Genomic DNA, 21131 nt, shown 5'->3' with positions numbered 1-21131 from the left:
GGATTCACAGCTCACCTTTGATAGTCATATTAAACAGTAAGACTTCCTACCAGCATCTCAGAAATACTGCCAAGTTGCGTCCTTTCCTCAGTCTGTTTGATGCTGAAAGACTGGTCCAAGCTTTTGTGTCCTCAAGACTGGACTACTGTAATGCTCTTCTCTTGGGGCTCCCTAGTAAGAGTATTCAGAGATTACAGTATGTTCACAACAGTGCTGCCAGGTCCTGATGAAGGTACGAAAAATGAGCACATTACACCTGGTCTTCAGTCTCTTCACTGGCTCCCTGTGACTAAGAGGATTGAATACAAGGTTCATTGAATACAGACACGTTTACGGGCCCTTCGCTCTGTGCATCTCCACCGTCTTCTTCCAACCAGAACAAAACTCAGTACCATGGGTGACCGAGCCTTTTGTTCTGCAGCTCCACGCCTTTGGAATGCCCTGCCTGACCATCTGAGACAACTGATTGTTTTAAAAAGGGACTAAAGACAGATTTTTTAGGAGGACATATGGATAATAAAGTATCATATTTTATTAGTATTATTTGATTAATATCTTTTAATTAATGTTTTATACTGTGAGCACTTTGAGATTTACTATAAATGAAAAGTGTGTTATAAATCCAATGCATTATTATTATTATTATTATTATTATTATTCAGTGATTCAGCTTTTTTGTTTTAGAGTGATTTAGTGATTCATCTTTGTGTTTCTATTTCGTATACATAGTATATGTAAGTTTATTTGTAATTATATGTCTTGCTGCTGAAACACCGCAATCTATCTATCTATCTATCTATCTATCTATCTATCTATCTATCTATCTATCTATCTATCTATCTATCTATCTAGTGATTCATATTTGCGTTTTATGTTGATTTAGTGATTCATCTTTGTGTTTTAAGCAGATTTAGTGATTCATATTCATGTTTTAGGCTGATTTAGTGATTCATCTTTATGTTTTAGGCTGATTTAGTGATTCATATTCATGTTTTAGGCTGATTTAGTGATTCATCTTTATGTTTTAGGCTGATTTAGTGATTCATATTCGTGTTTTAGGCTGATTTAATGATTCACATTCGTGTTTTAGGCTGATTTAGTGATTCATATTCGTGTTTTAGGCTGATTTAGTGATTCATATTCATGTTTTAGGCTGATTTAGTGATTCATCTTTATGTTTTAGGCTGATTTAGTGATTCATATTCATGTTTTAGGTTGATTTAGTGATTCATATTCATGTTTTAGGCTGATTTAGTGATTCATCTTTATGTTTTAGGCTGATTTAGTGATTCATATTCGTGTTTTAGGCTGATTTAATGATTCACATTCGTGTTTTAGGCTGATTTAGTGATTCATATTCGTGTTTTAGGCTGATTTAGTGATTCATATTCATGTTTTAGGTTGATTTAGTGATTCATCTTTATATTTTAGGCTGATTTAGTGATTCATATTCATGTTTTAGGTTGATTTAGTGATTCATATTCATGTTTTAGGCTGATTTAGTGATTCATCTTTATGTTTTAGGCTGATTTAGTGATTCATATTCATGTTTTAGGCTGATTTAGTGATTCATCTTTATGTTTTAGGCTGATTTAGTGATTCATATTCGTGTTTTAGGCTGATTTAGTGATTCATATTTGTGTTTTAGGCTGATTTAGTGATTCATATTCGTGTTTTAGGCTGATTTAGTGATTCATATTCATGTTTTAGGTTGATTTAGTGATTCATATTCATGTTTTAGGCTGATTTAGTGATTTATCTTTGTATTTTAGGCTGATTTAGTGATTCATATTCATGTTTTAGGCTGATTTAGTGATTCACATTCGTGTTTTAGGCTGATTTAGTGATTCATCTTTGTGTTTTAGGCTGATAGAATATATAATACGTTACACATATTGCACGTATAAAGCCTTATTTGAATCCCAGCTTGCAAAAGCACACAGTAAAATAAGTGTATCTGTCTATGGGAATATTCATAGCTCTCTGTACTCATTACAGACACTACGTATTGCACATCATATTGGCAGGTAAAATCTCAGCTTATTGTTAAAAGTACTGCGAGCAATATAAAAGACCATTAAATTTAACATCCATACGCAGTGATTCTTTAAGAGCATACCTTAGGCATTTTATTCCAGGCAAGAATAGGAGGATTTTCATCCACTGATTATAAACAATAATAATAAAACAAGCATAAGCACATCATTTAGCACTTAAAGTGCTGTTTTCGATGCCATTGGCTGCGAGTTATTGCACTGAAAGCTCAGTATCTGAGTGCAATAACTATGTGAAGGTGAGACGCCCTGAATCCTTTACATCAGTGCTTTAGAAAACACCTGAACATCCTGACTGTGGGTTGAAGAGCCTGCTCAGATAGTAATCTATACCTTCGGGAATATTTGTACATATTTAAATTACCACAGCTCTACAATTCTGAATATTTTAACATTATCTGTCATATTGTGGTAAGTATGAATTCATGCATGATGCTTGTTAGACCTAAACATATGGATAATTTTGATTGATTGGTGGTCCAAAGGAGCCCAAGTGCTTTAATTGTAGTAACAGTATTAATAATAATAATAATAATAATAATAATAATAATAATAATAATAATAATAATAATATGTTGAGGGTAAGAAAACCCATAAATGACCATAAAACATGATCATGTATGTGTATTTATGTAGTTTTTTATAAAGGACTTCTCTTATTGTTACCAAGCTGATAAAACAACATTGTTTGTTTAAAGGCTAAATTAACATCTCACAGAGATATCAGCATCATATTTTGGCCCATTGAACGTCTGTTCTCATCTGATGCTCTCAGAACTGGGATGTTTCCAACTTCAGACTGAGAAAAATCCACATAAACAGCCTTCCACTTGGATAGTCTTCACTTCTCAAGAGATCTGACTTCTCCAAGCTGCACTTCCACAACATCACATTCAAAATGATGCAACCAAAGAATGAGAATAGCATGTTTTAAGGTTGTAAATGAGCTTTCAATGTGCTGTGTGGGTACAGAACTGCCAAGTGCCAGGGGGATGTTTGGGTAATTGGAAGGTTGAATCCTTCTCTACAAGATTTCTGATCAAACTGAGTTCTGTCATGTGATTTTCAGTGCTTTAGTAACCAATCCGCTCTTTAAATCCTGTGTAAAAGCTTTTTAAGAGCTTTCCTCTAATAAACACAGCAGCCTAACAAGCTCCAACTTGCTGTGAGCAAGTTCACATGTTGAAGCCGGGATGGGAAGATGGGAATGAAGGATGCTCTTATTTGGAAAATTCACATTCCTATGCCATGTGCACTAATGCCCCCGTAAAGCCATCATGAATACTGGCTTTTGAACTGTGCACTGAAAACAAGCTGAGTGGTCTTCAGCCCGGAGGACACAGTGTCCATGATTTCCAAAATGTTGATTCGGGACACTTTTCCACTTCCCCTCAGTCCATTTTAAGTGAGCTCAGGCCCAGAGAAGGTGGCAGCGTTTCTGGATCCTGTTCATGTACAGTTTCTTCTTTGCAATTTTAGAGTTTTAACTTGCATTTGTGGAGGCAGTGATGAACCTTTAGTATTCTCTATATGTAAGATGTTATGTAAGATATGCAAGACTTCCTAAGTGTCATGAATGCAGACTAAATCCTCACTGGTCAGAATCAGTACTGAGATACTGCCATATGGCTAATATTACTGATATTTCCTGCTGTGGCAGTTCTGCTGGGATAGACGGCTGAGGTTGAGGGAGCTCCACTTCTAAGATAATCTATTTAAAAGAATATAAATATAAAAGAAGCTGAACTCAGTTTGTTTTTCTACTGAAAGTCAACCCGTTTTTCCCCAAATCTGGGGTCTAAACTATAAACAGACGGCGTCTCTTCAGTGATCTGCTCTGGAAACATCACTTTTAGAGAATAACACAAAGAGCGTCGGAGATTTTTGGCTTTCAGCAGTAAATTGTGAGCGTATAGTGATATGTGGAGATCATAAAACACACGATCTGTTCATTTGAGGGGCTTTTACAAAATAAATAAATAAAATAAAATAAAACAAAGTTTTGTCATGCAGTTACTGAATAATTTACCTTATGATTTGGTCGTGTAAATTCAGACGGACAAACCAAAATAGACCCTGGAGAATAAGAGGTTAATGTCTATTATTAAATAAGCCGAAGAATAATATGTGTTTTACATTTGTTGATCTATTATTTGCAGTTCAATGAACTGAAAACTATAATATTTAAAATGCAATTAAATGTTTTTTTTCCTTTTCTTTTCTTTAAAAAGAACTGAAGTTGCACTTAAGTAGAGTTAAGTATACAGTTGTAAGCATAACTGTCATTACACTTTGAATGTATTATGAATAAACTAAGTAATGACACGCTTCTGTGCTTTGTGTTGAGATATCCTGTAACTAAAATGCCCTTAAATTATATTTCAGCATCACTAGATCCACTTACATTCAACAAATAAAACATGTATTTAAGTGCCCTTAAGACATGCTTAAGTATAAACTTAAATATATTATTAGGAATAACTAAGCTCTATTTAGTACTGTTGTACTGTTGAAATGCATCTGTGCCTGAACGTGCTTTTCTGATCTATGTTAAGCAATTAAGACACCAATACTAACGCATTTTAAGTGTGTATTAATGGGTACACTTAAGTTGAAGACGGTTAAGTATTATAAGACTTTGTTTAAGCATGCTTCAGTATGTGTAGAAATATGTTTATTCAGTTATATATCCTTAAATTAAAGTATACTACCATAAGATATGTTACTTCATGAAGATCCTGTACTTTAAAAATACAGGGAAGTATGTTTTAAATGTATTTGCATAAAATACATGGAGTTAAAAAATGAAAAATATTTAGTATTCATTATATGTCAGAATTCTCTATGCACTTCTTTGTTATTGATGCCATTGATCCTATTGATGATTGACTTACATACATCAGTGTTGCCGACCAAAAGCCTGAATGAAGCAGGTTCAGAATATCAGGGCAGGATATTAAGATTATGAGACTCTTATTAGTCCCACAACAGGAAATTTCACCTCCGCATTAAACCCATCCGTGCAGTGAATCACCACATACACACTAGTGAACACACACACACACTAGGGGGCATTGAGTGCACTTGCCTGGAGCGGTGGGCAGCCCTATCTGCAGCACCCGGGGAGCAGTTGGGGGTTAGGTGTCTTGCTGAAGGACACCTCAGTCACGTACTGTTGGCTCTGGGGATCAAACCGGCGACCTTCCGGTCACAAGGCAGGTTCCCGCCAGCCCATGACCGCTCCAAAAGGCTACTGTGATGTATCTGTAGTGAAATGTTGAAATGTGAAATGTTCAGTTGCTCATCAGTTCGAGCTCTCATGGACACAGTGTCCATGATTTCCAATAAGAATTTAAAATTTTGATTTGTTGGACCACAGGACACTTTTTCCCCACCCCTCAGTCCGTTTTAAATGAGCTCTGGCCCAGAGAAGGTGGCAGCGTTTCTGGATCCTGTTTGTGTAGTTTCTTCTTTGCATTTTAGAGTTTTAACTTCCATTTGTGGAGGCAGTGATGAACTTTTAGTATTCTCTATATGTAAGAATTCACTATGCACTTCATTGTTATTGCTGCCATTCATGCTGTTGATGATTGGCTTAAATACACAGTGTAGCTGAACAAAAGAAGAATGAAGCATATCCGGGCAGGATATGGAGGTTACTGAAATGTATCTAGCGCATAAAGCGCTTAAACAGAATCGGGTGGAACTGGATTATCTGGAAGAGGAATATGTTTTATTATGCTAATTCATGTGTGTATTAAGAGTAAGGCCATCATGGGAATGAATCCGATACATCCATTCATCATCCGTTCTCTCACATTTGAGCAGATAATACATATTTGAACATAAACTCAGAGAATTAACATATTTTGTATTCTTCTCACATTCTGGCTCATGACTAAAGCAGTCATACACGTATGGAATTTTAATAGAGGAAATTATCTGCAAGTTTTTATATGTGTAATATAGACAAGGCTCTAGACCTTGGCTTGTTTTTATTGGTGAATAAAAGCTGGAGGCTTCTTTGTTCATAAATTAATGCATGCAGTTGACTTGACTTCCTTTACGGCTCTAATCAGAGAGAATCACAGCTATTCGTTCAGATTTTACTGCAGGAACCACATGCAACGTAGTACAATGGACATGGAATAATTTAATAATGGCATATTATAATAAGAGATAATAAATAAAACATCTTTAGAATATTATTATGTTTAATATGGAACAATATCATGTATTGTAATAAACATAGGGTAACGTACATTGCACTGTATTATAATGCATCTGTAATAATACACTTATAACATAGAATGTTTATGGAATAATGTACTATAATATATTGTGATGCATGTGGAATAATACACAATGGCATATTGAATGTATGTTATGAAGCACTTGTAACACATTGCAATGTTTATAGAATAATCTTTTTTTTATATAGAAGAATGCACTTATAACATATGTATATATTTATTTATACACAATGCAAATGGAATAATGCAACTCCAACATATTATGCATACAGAGCAATATGCCTATACCATATTATAAATGCACCTATAGCATATTGTAATCAGTCGTGGGCTGGAGGTTAGGGAACTGGCCCTGTGCCTTGAGAAGGCACCTAGCCCCCCACTGTGGATAAGGCTGCCCACCGCTGCAGGCAAGTGTGCTTACTGCCCCCTAGTGTGTGTGTGCTGACTAGTGTGTGTGTGTGTGTGGTGTTTCACTGCACAGATGTGGAGGTGAAATTTACCCGTTGTGGAACTAATAAGGGTCACTTCATAATGTGCATGGTATAATGCGCCTATTACGCATTGTAATACATATGTAATAAAGTGAGATAATTAAATGTACGTGTTGTAATGCATTCATGAGATATGGAATCATGCACCCTGTATGTGTACATACATGCGTATCGCTGCTGTCGGAAGGAAACCTCGTATCTCCAAAACGGTAATTTTACAGGAGAAGGAAAAAGTCAAAGGAACCAGACGTCTTTCCACGTCATTTTGGGCTTTCTTTTGGTCCATTTGTCGTGAAATTTACAAGCAATGTAAAGAGAAACAGATGTTATCAAATTACGTCGAAAAACAACAAAAATGGAGATACGAGGTTTTGTTCTGAGAGCAGCGATATGCTTGAAAATGGGTCTATATAGCACCAAATAGTGTCCTTCTGTAGTCAAATCGAAATCAAATGCAATAAATATAAAGTCCAAATGGAGTCAGTCAGCTGAGACGTGTCTAACTGCATGCCTAAATCACCAAACCACGTTGAGTTCAGTTTCTCTAATAGACTTGCTCATGTGGTTTCCGACACCGCAGGACGCTGTATTATCCATACATCGTCCTGTTTTTGCTTTCCATGTTCTTGGCTGATTGTCTCTGGTGGTGGGGGGTGGGGGGTGGAGTACATCGTGATTCTGTTTGTCAGACTATCACTTTAATGTGATCTAGCTCTGGCAACCATTTGAGACTCCTGCATGCAGTTACTGTCAGGCAGCAGAGCGCGAGTGGGTGTTTATGTGTCAGAGCTATAGGCATACGCTGCTGTACATTTCCGTGAGCTCAGCAGCTCCTGTCCGTCTTCAGTAACCTCCATGCTGGAGAAGTCGGAGAAGAAAGCGCTGGGACAGCTGGGCTGCTTGGTCAGCGAATCCTGACGGAGCCTCTGAACATCATCAGCTCCACTTTATTCCTTCAGCAGTGGGGGATGTTGGTAATATGTACCACAGCTTATGGTGCGTCCATACGCAGTTCACCCGTGGCTGATTTGTATACATTACATTTTTTCAGGTTCTTCAAATTTTTTAGGTACGTCAAATTCAGTGCTGTGGTTCCACTTATTGATGAGTGTGAATAAGTTAACACGTCCCCTTCAGAGAACGCGCTGCCTGGGACGCCGGAAGGCGTTTTAAGTCGGGGCTGCTGAAACTTTAAGTAGCGTGTATGCAATGTGACCGATGACATCATGACATCATGATGACCGATGCGTTTATTATGCTTTATTCATTTATTTATTTTTTTTAATTTGCAACACACAGAGCATATCATGCAGCGCTATAATGAGGTGAGAGATGACAATGTGTACAGCACTGTGTGAAGGTTTTAGGCGTCTAAGCACATTTTTAACCAGTTGACCTCAGCAGTGAGTTTATCACTGTATACATTAGAATAAAGTCGTATTCATAATTCAGATAAACAGAAAAACAATAAACAGTAACAAGAATTTCTCGGGTCCATATTTTTCCTGGACACCTTCACAGCCGCCACAGAGACTCGTTAATATCATCAATTACATCATGAGCTCAATTTACTGAGCACTGATTGGTCAAACCAGGAGCTGCTTTTTAACTACATATAATACTGGGCTTCCTCGAGGAGGAGAGGCTTGGAGATGGGTCAACACACACACCAACATCCAGAACATCACTGTTTGTTATATATATATATATATATATATATATATATATATATATATATAAAATCATTATTATTCTGTATTAATATTCTATGAATTTTTTTTTTCAAAAAATTCAAATATTAACACTTTTCTCAGCAAATAAACACAAACTACACAAATGAATAGATTTTGAAAATGTGTCTTGGGAGCCTCAGACTTTCCCACAGTGCTGTATGTATAACTGACACATCAAATCGCTGATGCACATCATCAAAGCGAGCAAGTCAAAGTTTATTTATATAGCACTTTTTAAATCAGACAGATGTACAGAACAATCAGCGCTAAAGAAAGAAAATCGGGGTCCGAGCCCCCATGAGCGTCGCCAGTGGAGACAGCGGCAAGGAAAAACTCCCTAAGAGCAGGAGGAGGAAACACTGAGAGGAACCGAGACTCAGAAGGGGAACCCGTCCTCCTCTGGTCCACACCGGAGAGCAAACGCTGTTAGTAGAAAGTATTAAAGTATTATAGCACAAAGCGGGAAAAACGGGTGGGGCAGCGGTTCATCTGATTAGTTTACGATTATGAATTTCATTCGTTTATGATTACCATCACTCTGATCTGGACTAGCTTGATGTAAATGAGCCTTATACTTATATTTTTATTATTAATGCATAATTAATGTTTATTTGCATAAAGCATAACATGTGGCCTGTGTATATATAAAATAATATCTTGTCATGAAATGATCTTAAAAATCTAAATCTAGCCAATATTTCCAACATTTCCAACATATCAACTTAATGAGATTATAACGTATTTCTAGACATTGTTTACCTGTTTTAGGTCTTTTTATCATTATTAAATTATTTCACTATACTGGCAAATAATTTAACCAATTCCAAGCTCATTTCTTAAAACAAGCAAAGTTACCGGCCAATAAAGTGAGATAAATTTACTTAATAAAATTACTCAAAACAAGTCAAACATGGAAATAAGTTAGTCTTAAAATAAGCTTCCAACAATCCTCAGATTCAAATGACCAGCAGCCAAACGTATCTCAGGACAGTGGTCCTACTAAGATATGGAAGGTAAGAGTTTTGTCACTCTGACAGTGAAATCTTTGACCTTCAACGTCTCGAAAAACACAGAACGCAGATAGAAGCGTCTTATCCTGAACACAACGTTGGCAAAACCTCCTGAATATCCTAATTAACTAACTAACCAAATTGGCTCCAAGATCTGCTGAATCACTATGAGGCTCTTTGAGGTTTTAGCAGCAGGAGAATGAACACATCTTTGCCTGATTGTGTCTGGTTGTCTGTCAGTGTGGTTTATCACATTGAGGAGCTAAACGGATTTTATGAAGATTATATTAGGAATGATCTACATTTCCATCGGATTATAGCAGCGGTGCTTTGCAGTCACAGAAACCAAATGTGCAGAAGCTTCAGGCCCATTTAACCCGATTTTAACAGACATAACATGATAAGATGTTTGAAAAGTGGAGGCCAGTCTTCATTTTGGAGTGGACTCCGCCACGGCACTGGGGAATGCCCGGCAGTGTTTCATTGTATTGTGTATAATTGAATTCATGTTGTGGTTTCTGTGAACCCGTCCGGGCAGACAGTGTCATTTGAAGGTGCTCGGTGGGTCTGCGGGGGACAGTGCACTGGAGACCGGCTAATTTTTGACAATTATAATTGAGAAGTCACTCAGATTCATGCTCCTTATTGCTGAAGACGAGACGTGATGGACGGACGCCAGAGAAATTTTCTGTTATTTTATCAAATTAATTTTTTTTTTTTGGTACTTTTTAACCTTTTCAAAGCTTTCCTGCCAGTGTTCCCTTTACTGTTCGTTTTTGTCCATTATAACTAATCAAATTCTGCCCCAGGGGAGTCTACGCATGCATGTCCATACAATTGTGGTGTATAGAGATAAAACATCTACAATAATCCATGAAGTAAAAGCCATCATATTTGTCCAAACGTGTCCAGACAGTCAGTCTAATGAGGGAATGTAACCACTTTAAGGTCACCCGATTTGGTGTCCAGTCATACGCAGCTTATATAATTGCCATAGTAAAGCACTGACCAATAGAATGGGATGCTTTGGAGCAGCTCACATGAGCATGTTTGAAAGGAAACCTGGGCTAAAGGGGTATAAAGCCCCCTAGCGCTGGGCTGTGGAGCAGTGGTCCTGTGTTCTCTGGAGTGAAGGAGCTCCATCCAACACCTTTGAGATGAGTTGGAGATCCACAACTGACCATCAGAACCTGACTTCACTAATGTTCTTGTGGCTGAATGCCATCAGATCCTAGCAGCAATGTTTCAACATCTAGTGTAAAGTCTTCCCAGAATCTGGAACTAACCAGAAATGAACCCAACACCATTCGCCAGACGTGTCTGATCTTCAAATCAGACTGAGCCGTAAAACTGACCCAATATCAGGTTCAGCTCAGTTTGGTCAGTTTGTCCAGATCAGTATTAATGTTGTTTTGTTCCAGCCGGTCTGTAAAGCTTCTTACAGCCCGTTTAGTTTGGCGAATGGTGTTGGGTTCATTTCTGGCTGATTCCAGGTTGTTCAGCTGTTCTTCTGTCACAGCTGCCGACTGAAAAGCTGCTCAGTGGTGACGACAGTTTGGGAATTTAGTGTCGTCTCGTCTTCAGAGTCGGACCAAATCGGCTGTCGGTCAGATGTGGTCTTAACAGCGTCCGTTTTCTGTTTGTGGCAAAGTGAGAAGTAAAAACGTTCAGATGGCTCAAGCGTCTCCTACAGCTGTCAGAGTCGTTGCTTAGCAACAACGTTACAGTATTTGTGAAAAACGCGGTTTGTTTATTTATTTTTTAAATGTTTGTTTGTCCGGCAGTGTCCAAATATAACCACAATACATACGTGGCACCTAATTAATCTCATAACGCAACTTATCCTGCAATATTAAAAGATTTCAGTTTGTTATAGTGTATTACTGAGTGCATTCACAGACTTCACATCTGAGCTTTGTTTTGTTAGATTCACACCACTTTACCTGAAAATATCAACATGCATGATCTAGAAAATGAAGAATATTTAAATCCTTCATTTCCTCAAGCACGTATTTGGTCTCGTTGTTGTTCCAAAAGAGTTTTGCTGCGCCTCGTGGCGACGCTGCTCGCTTATTTCCAGTACCTCCATCTGTTTCCACACATACTCAGACTGAGGAATGGGAAAGAAATCAGAGTAAGAGCTCCCAGCACTGAGAAATCTGACGACTGAGCTAAAATCCAGCCTCTTAATCAGATCTCTAGACCTTACTCGGATCTAAGAAATCAGAATGAGCTGTTTACATGACCATGAAATCCGATTCTGATCGTTGACAAACACATTAACAGCATATTTACTCTTTAAATGTGGAAAACCTGGAACGTCACTATATTTGCCTTCAATGGTGGCATATATATATTTTTAATTGTTAGTAAGTTGCATGATTGCGTGCAGGTTATACATTCGAGATCATAAAGACATTATAATGGTGTTACAGCATTTGTCATCAGAGATTCAATTATAAAACATTATTACAGCCTTATATAGCATTAGTAGATGTTTTGAGCGTGCTTAGCAAGGTACAAAGTGTTATAAGCACATTCATAGCCATTTATGAACGCAGGCTTCATAGAAAGTATTTTTTTTATTTGTGTCAATGTTCAAAAATATGTAAATATGCAAACAAACATCCCTACATTCTTGTGCAGCTTGGTCTGAAAGCTCCGTGTGAACCCATTTCCACTGAGTGGATATGTGCTCGGAATCCAATTGGTTTGCAGCGGGAATCGCACAGCCGCTCCTTTCAGCGCTCTGAATGAGGCGAGTGTTTGTGTGGCTGAAGGCGAGACAGGTGGAGGGTGCGTGTGGCTGCTCGATAAGAGATGGCATTGTTCACGTCTGGAGTGAAAGGCTCTATAAGAGTGATAGCGGACCCCGGGCTGCGGCAGGTAGAGCGGGTTTCGGCGCAGAGATACGAGGCTGGAACAGATTTACTGCTGTTCCACTTCTGCGCTCACCAGATTACCTGATTAAACATGCCTTCAGCGGGGCACACACTAAAGCCGAGATAAGAGATGGTGCTGATAGCACGGCTGGCTTTGCCTGTTTATTGATGTGAGCTGCGAATGGGGTGATATATATATTTTTTTCTCTTCCAGGCGTCGTACCAGACTTCATTTACTTAGTGATGCACACGGAGTGGGTAGTTATGAGCATTCTGTGGAGGTCGAGCTGAAGAAGCATGTTCCTGGAATGGAAATCACATTGATAACAGTTGCACTACCCACCCTGGCCACTTTATTGGAAACGCCATATGGACCTTTCTATTGGATTTGCTTTGAGTGACCCTTAAATTCAGTTTTTAACCTTTAACATTTGTTCATTTTCATTCAAATAAATGACTGATTCCATTGTAATCAATACCAAAACAGCCATAACGCTGTTTCTGTGACATGTTTAGCTCATTTTGAGCAGAACTCAGAAAAATACAGCCAGTACGTGACTCACAGACACAGCTTTGAACAGCTGCTCACACAGAAAATCATCATATTTTTCATTAAAACACAGAAAAGTACTGAACTGCAGAAAACCTGTTTCAGTAGTGACAGTTCGTAATGCTTTACATTCATTTTCAGACTTTGGGACACATTTACTTCAAAAGATGGGATCTAATTGCTCACCATGTGGTCAGGAGGGGCAGGGATGCAGCTTGACTTCGTGCTCTAAAATGGGGCGTGGCTAAAATAAGGCTCCACCCACAGACTCAAAATCTGTGTTATGGTGGTGACATGACATTTTTTTTAATTTAAACATTAAACTTCTGATGAATCTAAATCTTTAAATCTTTCAAATTCACTTTAAAAGAAGCATAAAAAAATGAAAAATATTTTTATAATAAATTATAAAGTATTATAATAAAGGGTCAAGGTTTGGGACAGATTCCTCCTAATAGAAATGATCAGTCTGTATATGTTTAGTTTATTATCTGTATTAATGTCTTGGGTTCTATGTAGAACAGTTTAGAAAATGGTTCTGCACGGCACCAAAAAGGGTTTTTCTATTGTTACAAGCAATAAAAGGACCTTTTGGTGTTACACAGAATCAGGTACAGCAGATTCTCCATCTATCTGAAGGACGATTTCACGTTTCGTCTTTTTTAAGAGGGTAGCAAAGAAAAAAAAAGGCAAATTACTACGCATGACATCCTCATATCACGTATATTGCTGCTGTCGGAAGAAAACCTCGTATCTCCATTTTTGTCATAATGTGAAAATACCTGTTGTCCTTTCCACCGTATGTAAATTCCATGATAAAGGGAATAAATCAAACGGCCCAAAATGACTTGGAAAAAATTCTGGTTCCATTGACTTACAGTAAAAGTAAAGTAGGTTTTTTCCTTCTCCTGTAAAGTCACCGTTTTGGAGATTTGGAGGTTTTCTTCCTACAACAGCAAATTGCTGCTTCAAATTTCAGCTTTAAAAATGTATTGTTATTTGATATGGTTCTTATGGTAGTACAGGCATAGACTGATATCAGTAATTATTTTCAGGTGGTTAAACTAATTTGAGCCTCAATATTCTCTTACAATTTCTGATTAACATCATATTCTCTTCTTCCGAACCAGCATGCTGCAGTTATAATTTTCCCTGGTCAGTTTATCGGAAACCCCCTCTCTTGTAGATCCACCTTGAGTCGCATTTTTCTAAGGCTGTTTTCTCCTCTTATCTCTGCAGAATGATCCCCCCTACAAGCAAAAACTTCCTGGTGAATAACCTGGCGGCCGGGACCCAGTACGACCTGTGTGTTTTGGCCATCTACGACGACGGCATCACGTCCCTGACCGCCACGCGAGTGGTGGGCTGCATCCAGTTCACCACTGAGTCAGAATATTTGCGGTGCCACTTCATGCAGTCCCAGTTTCTGGGCGGCACCATGATCATCATCATCGGCGGCATCATTGTGGCGTCCGTCCTCGTCTTCATTATCATCCTCATGATCCGATACAAGGTGTGCAACAGCGGCGAACGCGGCAAAGGGTCCGGCGTCACCAGCATGCACTCGCAGACCAACGGGGCTCAATCGCAGGGCTGCAGCATAACCCCTTCTGCGTCCAAAGAGGGCGCCCTGGGGTCAGACGGGGACGAAAAGGGCGGCCAGAAGGTTTCAGCACCCCCTCCGGACTCCTTAACCCACTCCTCGGAAACCTCCATCCCAGACTGTTCCACGTCCACGTCCGTGGTGAGCCCGAGTTGGACCACTCAAGGCTCGTCCGGGTCTTTGAAGCCAAAACGCAAACCAGCGCCAAAGCCAGTGGAGGCCAAGGTGGACGCTCTGACCAATCCTGAGACTCAAAACACCAACCGAAACAACTCAACCGCACTCCAGCAGCCGCTAATCCCGGCCCCGATGCTCCCGTCCCGCTTTAAAGACACCCCAATCCTGAGGAGGGCGCATCCCAGACCCTCCGTAACCAAGTACATGACACTGCCGGTAGAAGGAGTGCGCGCGAAGCGGAGGTACTCCCTAAACGAGGACCTGTCCAAGCACCATTGCTTCAGCGGTGCGCAGAAGTTCGGGAACATGTGGTCCAAGCGGAGTCTATCCATGAACGGAATGCTAGTCCAAATGGAGAACACGGATATAGACGGTAGCAAAGCCATGTATTCCAGCTCAGAGTGGATCCTAGAGAGCACAGTGTGAATGTATAGAGGGGCTGGAGATAAACGTGTGCCTGTTCGTTCAGTCGTGACCGTCAAAAGTTTGGGGACACCTCCAAGCATTTCTGAATGTTTTAATGCAAATGAAAACGCTGTCGCAAAGAGAACACATTACAGTGTATTCAGTGCAAGGCCAGCACTGTATCGGGATTTGCAATGCAACATATAAAAGAGCAAGCAGGTTTGTTTTGAAGTAAAACAATATCGCGCGTACATATTTTGCGATGATATCTAAAAAGCTAAAATTCCTCCATGTCACAGAGCTAATGACACTAATATTATAATAATTAATTACCAGACAAAACTGACAATTCAGATGCTCAGTTTTACTCTCGTTTGTGTTTTGTCATTACCTTATTAAAAGGCAGTCGAATCATTAAGACATAAATTGAGACCGCAAATTTTTTAATTTTATATATTTTTTGTTGTGTTTTGATTTATACCACCATAATATATATATATATATATATATATATATATATATATATATATATATATATATTGGCTGATGTTCCAGTTTGTGATATTTCATCTCTCATATATAAATACACAATTTTTAATTAAGAGACCCTTATTAGTCCCACAACGGGGAAATCTCACCTCTGCATTTAACCCATCCGTGCAGTGAAGCACCACATACACACTAGTGAACACACACACTAGGGGGCAGTGAGCACACTTGCCCGGAGCGGTGGGCAGCCCTATCCACAGCGCCCGGGGAGCAGTTGGGGGTCAGGTGTCTTGCTCAAGGACACCTCAGTCATGTGGAGATCGAACCGGCGACCTTCTGGTCATAAGGCTGATTCCCTGACCTCCAGCCCACGACTGCCAAATATATAGTTAATCCTTCAATAAATTCAATCAGGTGATCAATCAACTGATCAAATCCATGTGATGGCTGGATTCATAACTTTCCTGATAACAGCACATTTGACTGAATTTATGTTGATTTGTGTTTATTCTAATGTTATATCGTGTTTTACTGGCAGAAACACACTCCCTGCCCACGTCAGTAGTATTAAACAGTTTTCTTGGCCGCCAGAGATTTTTGGTCCATTCACCATGAAATGCCCACACAGTGAACAGCTGGCGTTCCAGAATTATGTCAAACAAAATCGGACCTAACGTTTTCCCAACTGCAACGAGGAAAAAGCTCACATTTAAAAGCGTGAACTCACATCATACCAATAATTGCTGATATTTCATTCAATAATATCTGTAGACTTCAGTGCTGTTAGTCATAAGCCAGAAGCTGTTTGAGTGTCTTTTATTTCATATTTTAAGCCTTTGAGAACATCAGAAAGTTACTAGATGATTAATAACGTACTATGATATTTTATTTAAACCATGTTTCACATGTGAGGCATTCTGGATATTCATTTTAAGAGAACGTCATTCCTGATGACCTACATTTTTTAAATATTGACTAGGAAGCCAAAACAATAACTTATTTTCTAAAAATGTCAAAGTAATGATTTGTTTCTCAGCACACTGTCATAGTATCTCAAATTGAAAATAATTAATCATTTTTTTTTCAATTACTATTTCAAAAAGTGTTATTTAATGTCAGGAAAGTAAGTCATCATTTGGAAATACTCAACAGTTTTATATAATATTTAACTCCCAGAGAAATCTGATGACTGATTGCGTCATCGTAGAATCATTATTTACATTCATCTACTACATTTTTTTTTATTTTACTTTATCAGCAAAGTTTTGTTTTTGTTATTGTCTCATTGTCAAATTCATGATATTGTTTTCCTCAGAATGAACCTGGTTAGTCTTTAATTCGTTAAGGTCCTGCAAAACTGACCAAAAACCGGGAGTAAAGCTGATAGTGCATCGAAAACGCAACAGCATCTTAAACAATTAGGTGTCCCCAAACTTTTGACAGCCATGTGCGTTCCTGAGTGAGGTTGGTGAGAGTGTGCGCGTTTAGTGTGTGTACAGTATGAGTGTGTATGTGAGTGTTTGTGTGCATGTGTGTGTGTGTGTGTGTGTGTGTTTTGCACCATTTTTTCCCTCCTGTCCGAAACATCATCCCCTCTGTTGTTTTTTTAATTTGTTTTTTGATCAAAGTTCTCTGAAAGCGCGTGGATGAGCAGGATGTCGCTTCGAGGGGATTTCCTCCCGGCCCTCCGCTGACAGCCACCTCCACCTCCATAGCAGCCGCATCCACACAGAAACCCACGGTACTCCACTCTCGGAGCGTTTTGCCGCGAGAAACGCATCGGTGCCTTCCTATGTTGTCCCGCCAGGAGCACCAACTGGAAACGAGCTTTGGCCGATAGGGAATGTGAGCAAGACTGAGAGCAAAACAGAGATATTTCACAAAAAAGCCTTTCTATTCAAGGGAATAACGTTTTCCTGCATTACTACAGAGACGCTCAAAAAACGACTATTAGAGACTTGAAAAAAATGATAAAAAGACTTGGACCTGTTATTAAATTGATATTTTTTAAAGAAAAAAAAAACGTTTTTCTTTTCGGTGACATTGATATTGCCTTTATTTGAAGGCCCTGAAAAAAAATCCATGTACAGAAAGACAACATCTACTGTGTTGTTATGTTGTGTAAAATAAAAAAAAGAAATAAGAATATGTGAAGGGTGTTTATTATAAACGACTAGCCAATCGCTGCTGTCGGAACAAAACCTCGTATCTCCAAAACTAATTTTACAGAGGCAGAAAAGAACACTTAACTTTTAATGGAATTTAATGGGACTGGATTATTTTCCAAGCAGGTTTTGGACCATTTCCGTTCTGTTCATCGTTAAAGTTTTGCACACTGTAAAGGTCAATTCACATTTTCAAATTCTGCTAAAAAAAAAGTGCAAAATGACCAAAATGGACATGTGAGGTTTTGTACCGACAGCAGGACCAACGGTTCCAAAGGTTTGGAGCATTTGAGCAATAAAACAGCTCATCCCTACCCTCAGAGCTCAAACACAGAACAAGCAGCAAAGCCGTCCTTAACACAAACATCAGACTTCGCCACTTTCTGCTTTATTCTAAATGTGTAGGCAGCCAGAGAAGGTCTGGGGTCTGAAGTTTGCTTCTTTACTTTTGTAGTGTTTTTTTTCATTGATTTATTTCTGGAAAACTGCCACTGAGTAAGTTATAGCACTTTTCAGGATTAGGAAAAAAACAGAACAATTCCATTTAACAGAAATTGACCCAGAAGCCAGACAGCTAAACCTACTCTCAGCTGTGTGAGGATCAGCGAGTCCCTCTTTCCCTTCATTCCAGCTTCCGTTCTTCTCAGGAGCCTCACTTTCAGCTCCTCAAAGAACCTGCAGACACGCCTCCAAAGCTCAGTCTTAGAAGCTGGTTGATGATTTTCTGAATCAAAGCCATTCAGTGGTGCTGAGGTCTGGACTGTATCCATTGTTCTGAGAACATCAGCAGCTACTTTACTGGATGAGTATCTTCTCAGCAGGGAGCTCAAGCAAGCAAGCAAAGTTTATTTATACAGTGCTTTGTACAACAGGTGTTGTCACAAAGCAGCTTTACAGAAGAATCAGCATTAGAGAAAGAAAATGAAAGAAAATCAGGGTCCGAGCCCCCATGAGCATCGCCAGTGGAGACAGTGGCAAGGAAAAACTCCCTAAGAGCAGGAGGAGGAAACCTTGAGAGGAACCAAGACTCAGAAGGGGAGCCCATCCTCCTCTGGTCGACACTGGATAGCAAACATTGTTAGAGTATAATTGTATTATAGTACAAAGCGAGAAAAACAGGTGGGCACCGGTTGATTAGATTAGTTTATGATTAGCAGCGGCGGCAGCAGCATCTGAGGGTGAGGACTGCATGGTGTTGTACAGCAAGAAGCTCAGTGGTGTTCAAGCCGGTCCAGAAGGCTGGTGAGCAGTGGTGCCCGATCAGGGCAGAAGAGGCAGCAGCATCAGGATGGACAGCTGATCAACTCGGCAGAGAAAGGAAAGAAAAACACAGAGTCAGTTCTGTAAAGAGTGGCTGACCACAGATTTCAGTATAACAGAGCAGCAGAGACTCCAGCAGGTCCAGATCTGACAGGGAGACTAATCACCAAAGGCTCCACTGTACAAGTAAGTTTTTAGCCTAGACTTAAAGACTGAGGCTGAGTCTGAGTCCCGAACATTAACAGGAAGGTTATTCCAGAGCTGGGGGGCTTTGTATGAGAAGCTCTCCCCCTGATGGAGCTTTATTAACTCTAGATACCAGGTGTGAGCAGCACCTTGTGATCTAAGTAGGTGTGATGGTTCATAATAGGAGAGAAGCTCACTCAGGTACTGAGTCCATTTAGAGCTCAGGGTTGTTATCTTGCTGTATATTTATTTTCCTACTCAATCAAATATTTTAACATTTGTGCCTATCAACCTTTATGATGCCTTCAATACAAAAACAAATCACCAAAACCAGGTGTTGATATACGTCCCAGAACTTGCTCTGATCCTCCAACATTCTCGACTGATGCTTGCAGGCAGTCCATGTAGGTATGGACTTTACAAAGCCTCTGAAGCTGCCCTGTGCAGCAGATCCTTCAAGTCCTGTAAGTTGTGACTTACAGCACATCCCGCAGTGCTTGACCAGATCGACACCTGGGGAATTTGGAGACTAGAGCAACACCTTGAACTCTGTTGTGTTCCTGAACAATGTGTGCAGCGTCACCATGAAGGCATGTACCTTGTCTGGTCTGCAACGAGGTTTAGGTAGGTGGCTCATGTCAAACCGGCATCCACATAAATGCTGGACCCATAGTTTCCTAACAGAGCATCACTCAGAGCATCACACTCCCTCCACTGGTTTGTGTTCCCACCAGAACGTGCTGGTGCCACCACTTTCTGAGGTAAATGCTGAACACATACCTGGCCATCCATGTACCAAGCTGTCTGCATACACTGCCGTGCATATGAAGAAAACAGGAATCGTCAAACCAGGCGACCCTCTTTCATTGCTCTAAGTATTAGTTCAGATGTTTGTGTGTCTATTGTAGGAGGTTTGGATGGTCTGAGGCTACACAGCTCCATACGCAGCAGCAACAATGCACTATATATTTAACTTTACAGGAGAAGGAAAAAAACATACTTTATTTTTAATGTAGGTCAGTGGAACCAGACTTCTTTTCAGCTTCTTCAATGTGCGCCCACTGTTGATAAAGCTTGTAAGATCTCCATAGAAAAGCACTGACCAATAGAAAGGGACACTCTGGATGCTCTCAGCCATGCACGACACTAAGGTGACCATGCCCAATGTGGGCTGTGGAGCAGTGGAGGTATGTTCTCTAGAGTGAAGGAGCTCCATCTAGTACCTTTGGGATGGGTTTGTGATCCAGAACTGACCATCCAACATCAGTACTTGACCTCACTAATGCTCTTGTGGATTTAGTTCCTCAAAGAAGCTGCAGACACGCCTCCAAAGCTCAGTCTGAGAAGCTGGTTGATGATTTCCTGAAGTGATCAAACCCATTCAGTGGTGTTGAGGTCTGGACTCTGGGGTGGTCAGTCCATCGCTCAGCTTCTTTGTTTGATGTGTCCGTCTCCTTTTCTCAGTGAGGTTCTTCTTGATCAGCTACACGTCCTTTCAGACCCACAGCGCTGAGTGGTCTTCTCACAGTGGAAGGATGGACAGAAACCCCTGTGGATGTTTTCAGATCTGAAGCAGCTTGATCTTCTCCTCTCTCTCAGAGATCAAAGCTTTCAGTGCTGTTTACCTGATGGGGGCAGTTTTGGTGTCTAGCAGGTCTTCCAGGTGGTTGTTAGGAGCCACATTTTCTCTGTAAGCGCAGTTTGTTTTTAATTGACTTTCTGCCTTGTTATGTAAGTATAAGATATATTATCTTATATCTAATCTGCTGTGCTGCGTGCAGTGTGGGTTATGACCTTTGAGGTTGTAAGACAACACAGGCAGTGAGGGATGCAGGAAGTAACTGCCATTGTTTTCTCACCTGACGAAGAA

At 39.7% G+C, this 21131-nt stretch overlaps 1 protein-coding gene across 3 annotated transcripts in view; it reads left to right on the top strand.

Moving 5' to 3' along the window:
* lrfn5a (leucine rich repeat and fibronectin type III domain containing 5a) overlaps positions 1-17802 on the top strand; it is a 101286-nt gene extending 83484 nt beyond the window's left edge. For 2 of the 3 annotated variants that reach the window (XM_017724834.2, XM_017724835.2), the window contains exon 3: positions 14216-15639. In XM_017724834.2, the coding sequence (XP_017580323.1) occupies positions 14216-15182 (967 nt within the window). In that variant the 3' untranslated portion in view covers positions 15183-15639. Of the gene's footprint in view, positions 1-14215; positions 15640-17278 lie in introns of those variants that run through there. The other variant, XM_017724836.2, reaches the window with a different exon arrangement.
* Positions 17803-21131: the final 3329 nt, after the last annotated feature.

The sequence above is a fragment of the Pygocentrus nattereri genome, chromosome 10 (genome assembly GCF_015220715.1).
Source record: "Pygocentrus nattereri isolate fPygNat1 chromosome 10, fPygNat1.pri, whole genome shotgun sequence".
NCBI classification, from domain to species: Eukaryota; Metazoa; Chordata; class Actinopteri; order Characiformes; family Serrasalmidae; genus Pygocentrus; species Pygocentrus nattereri.
Note: the sequence above shows the minus strand (reverse complement) of the source record. Positions and strands in the feature narration are given on the sequence as shown.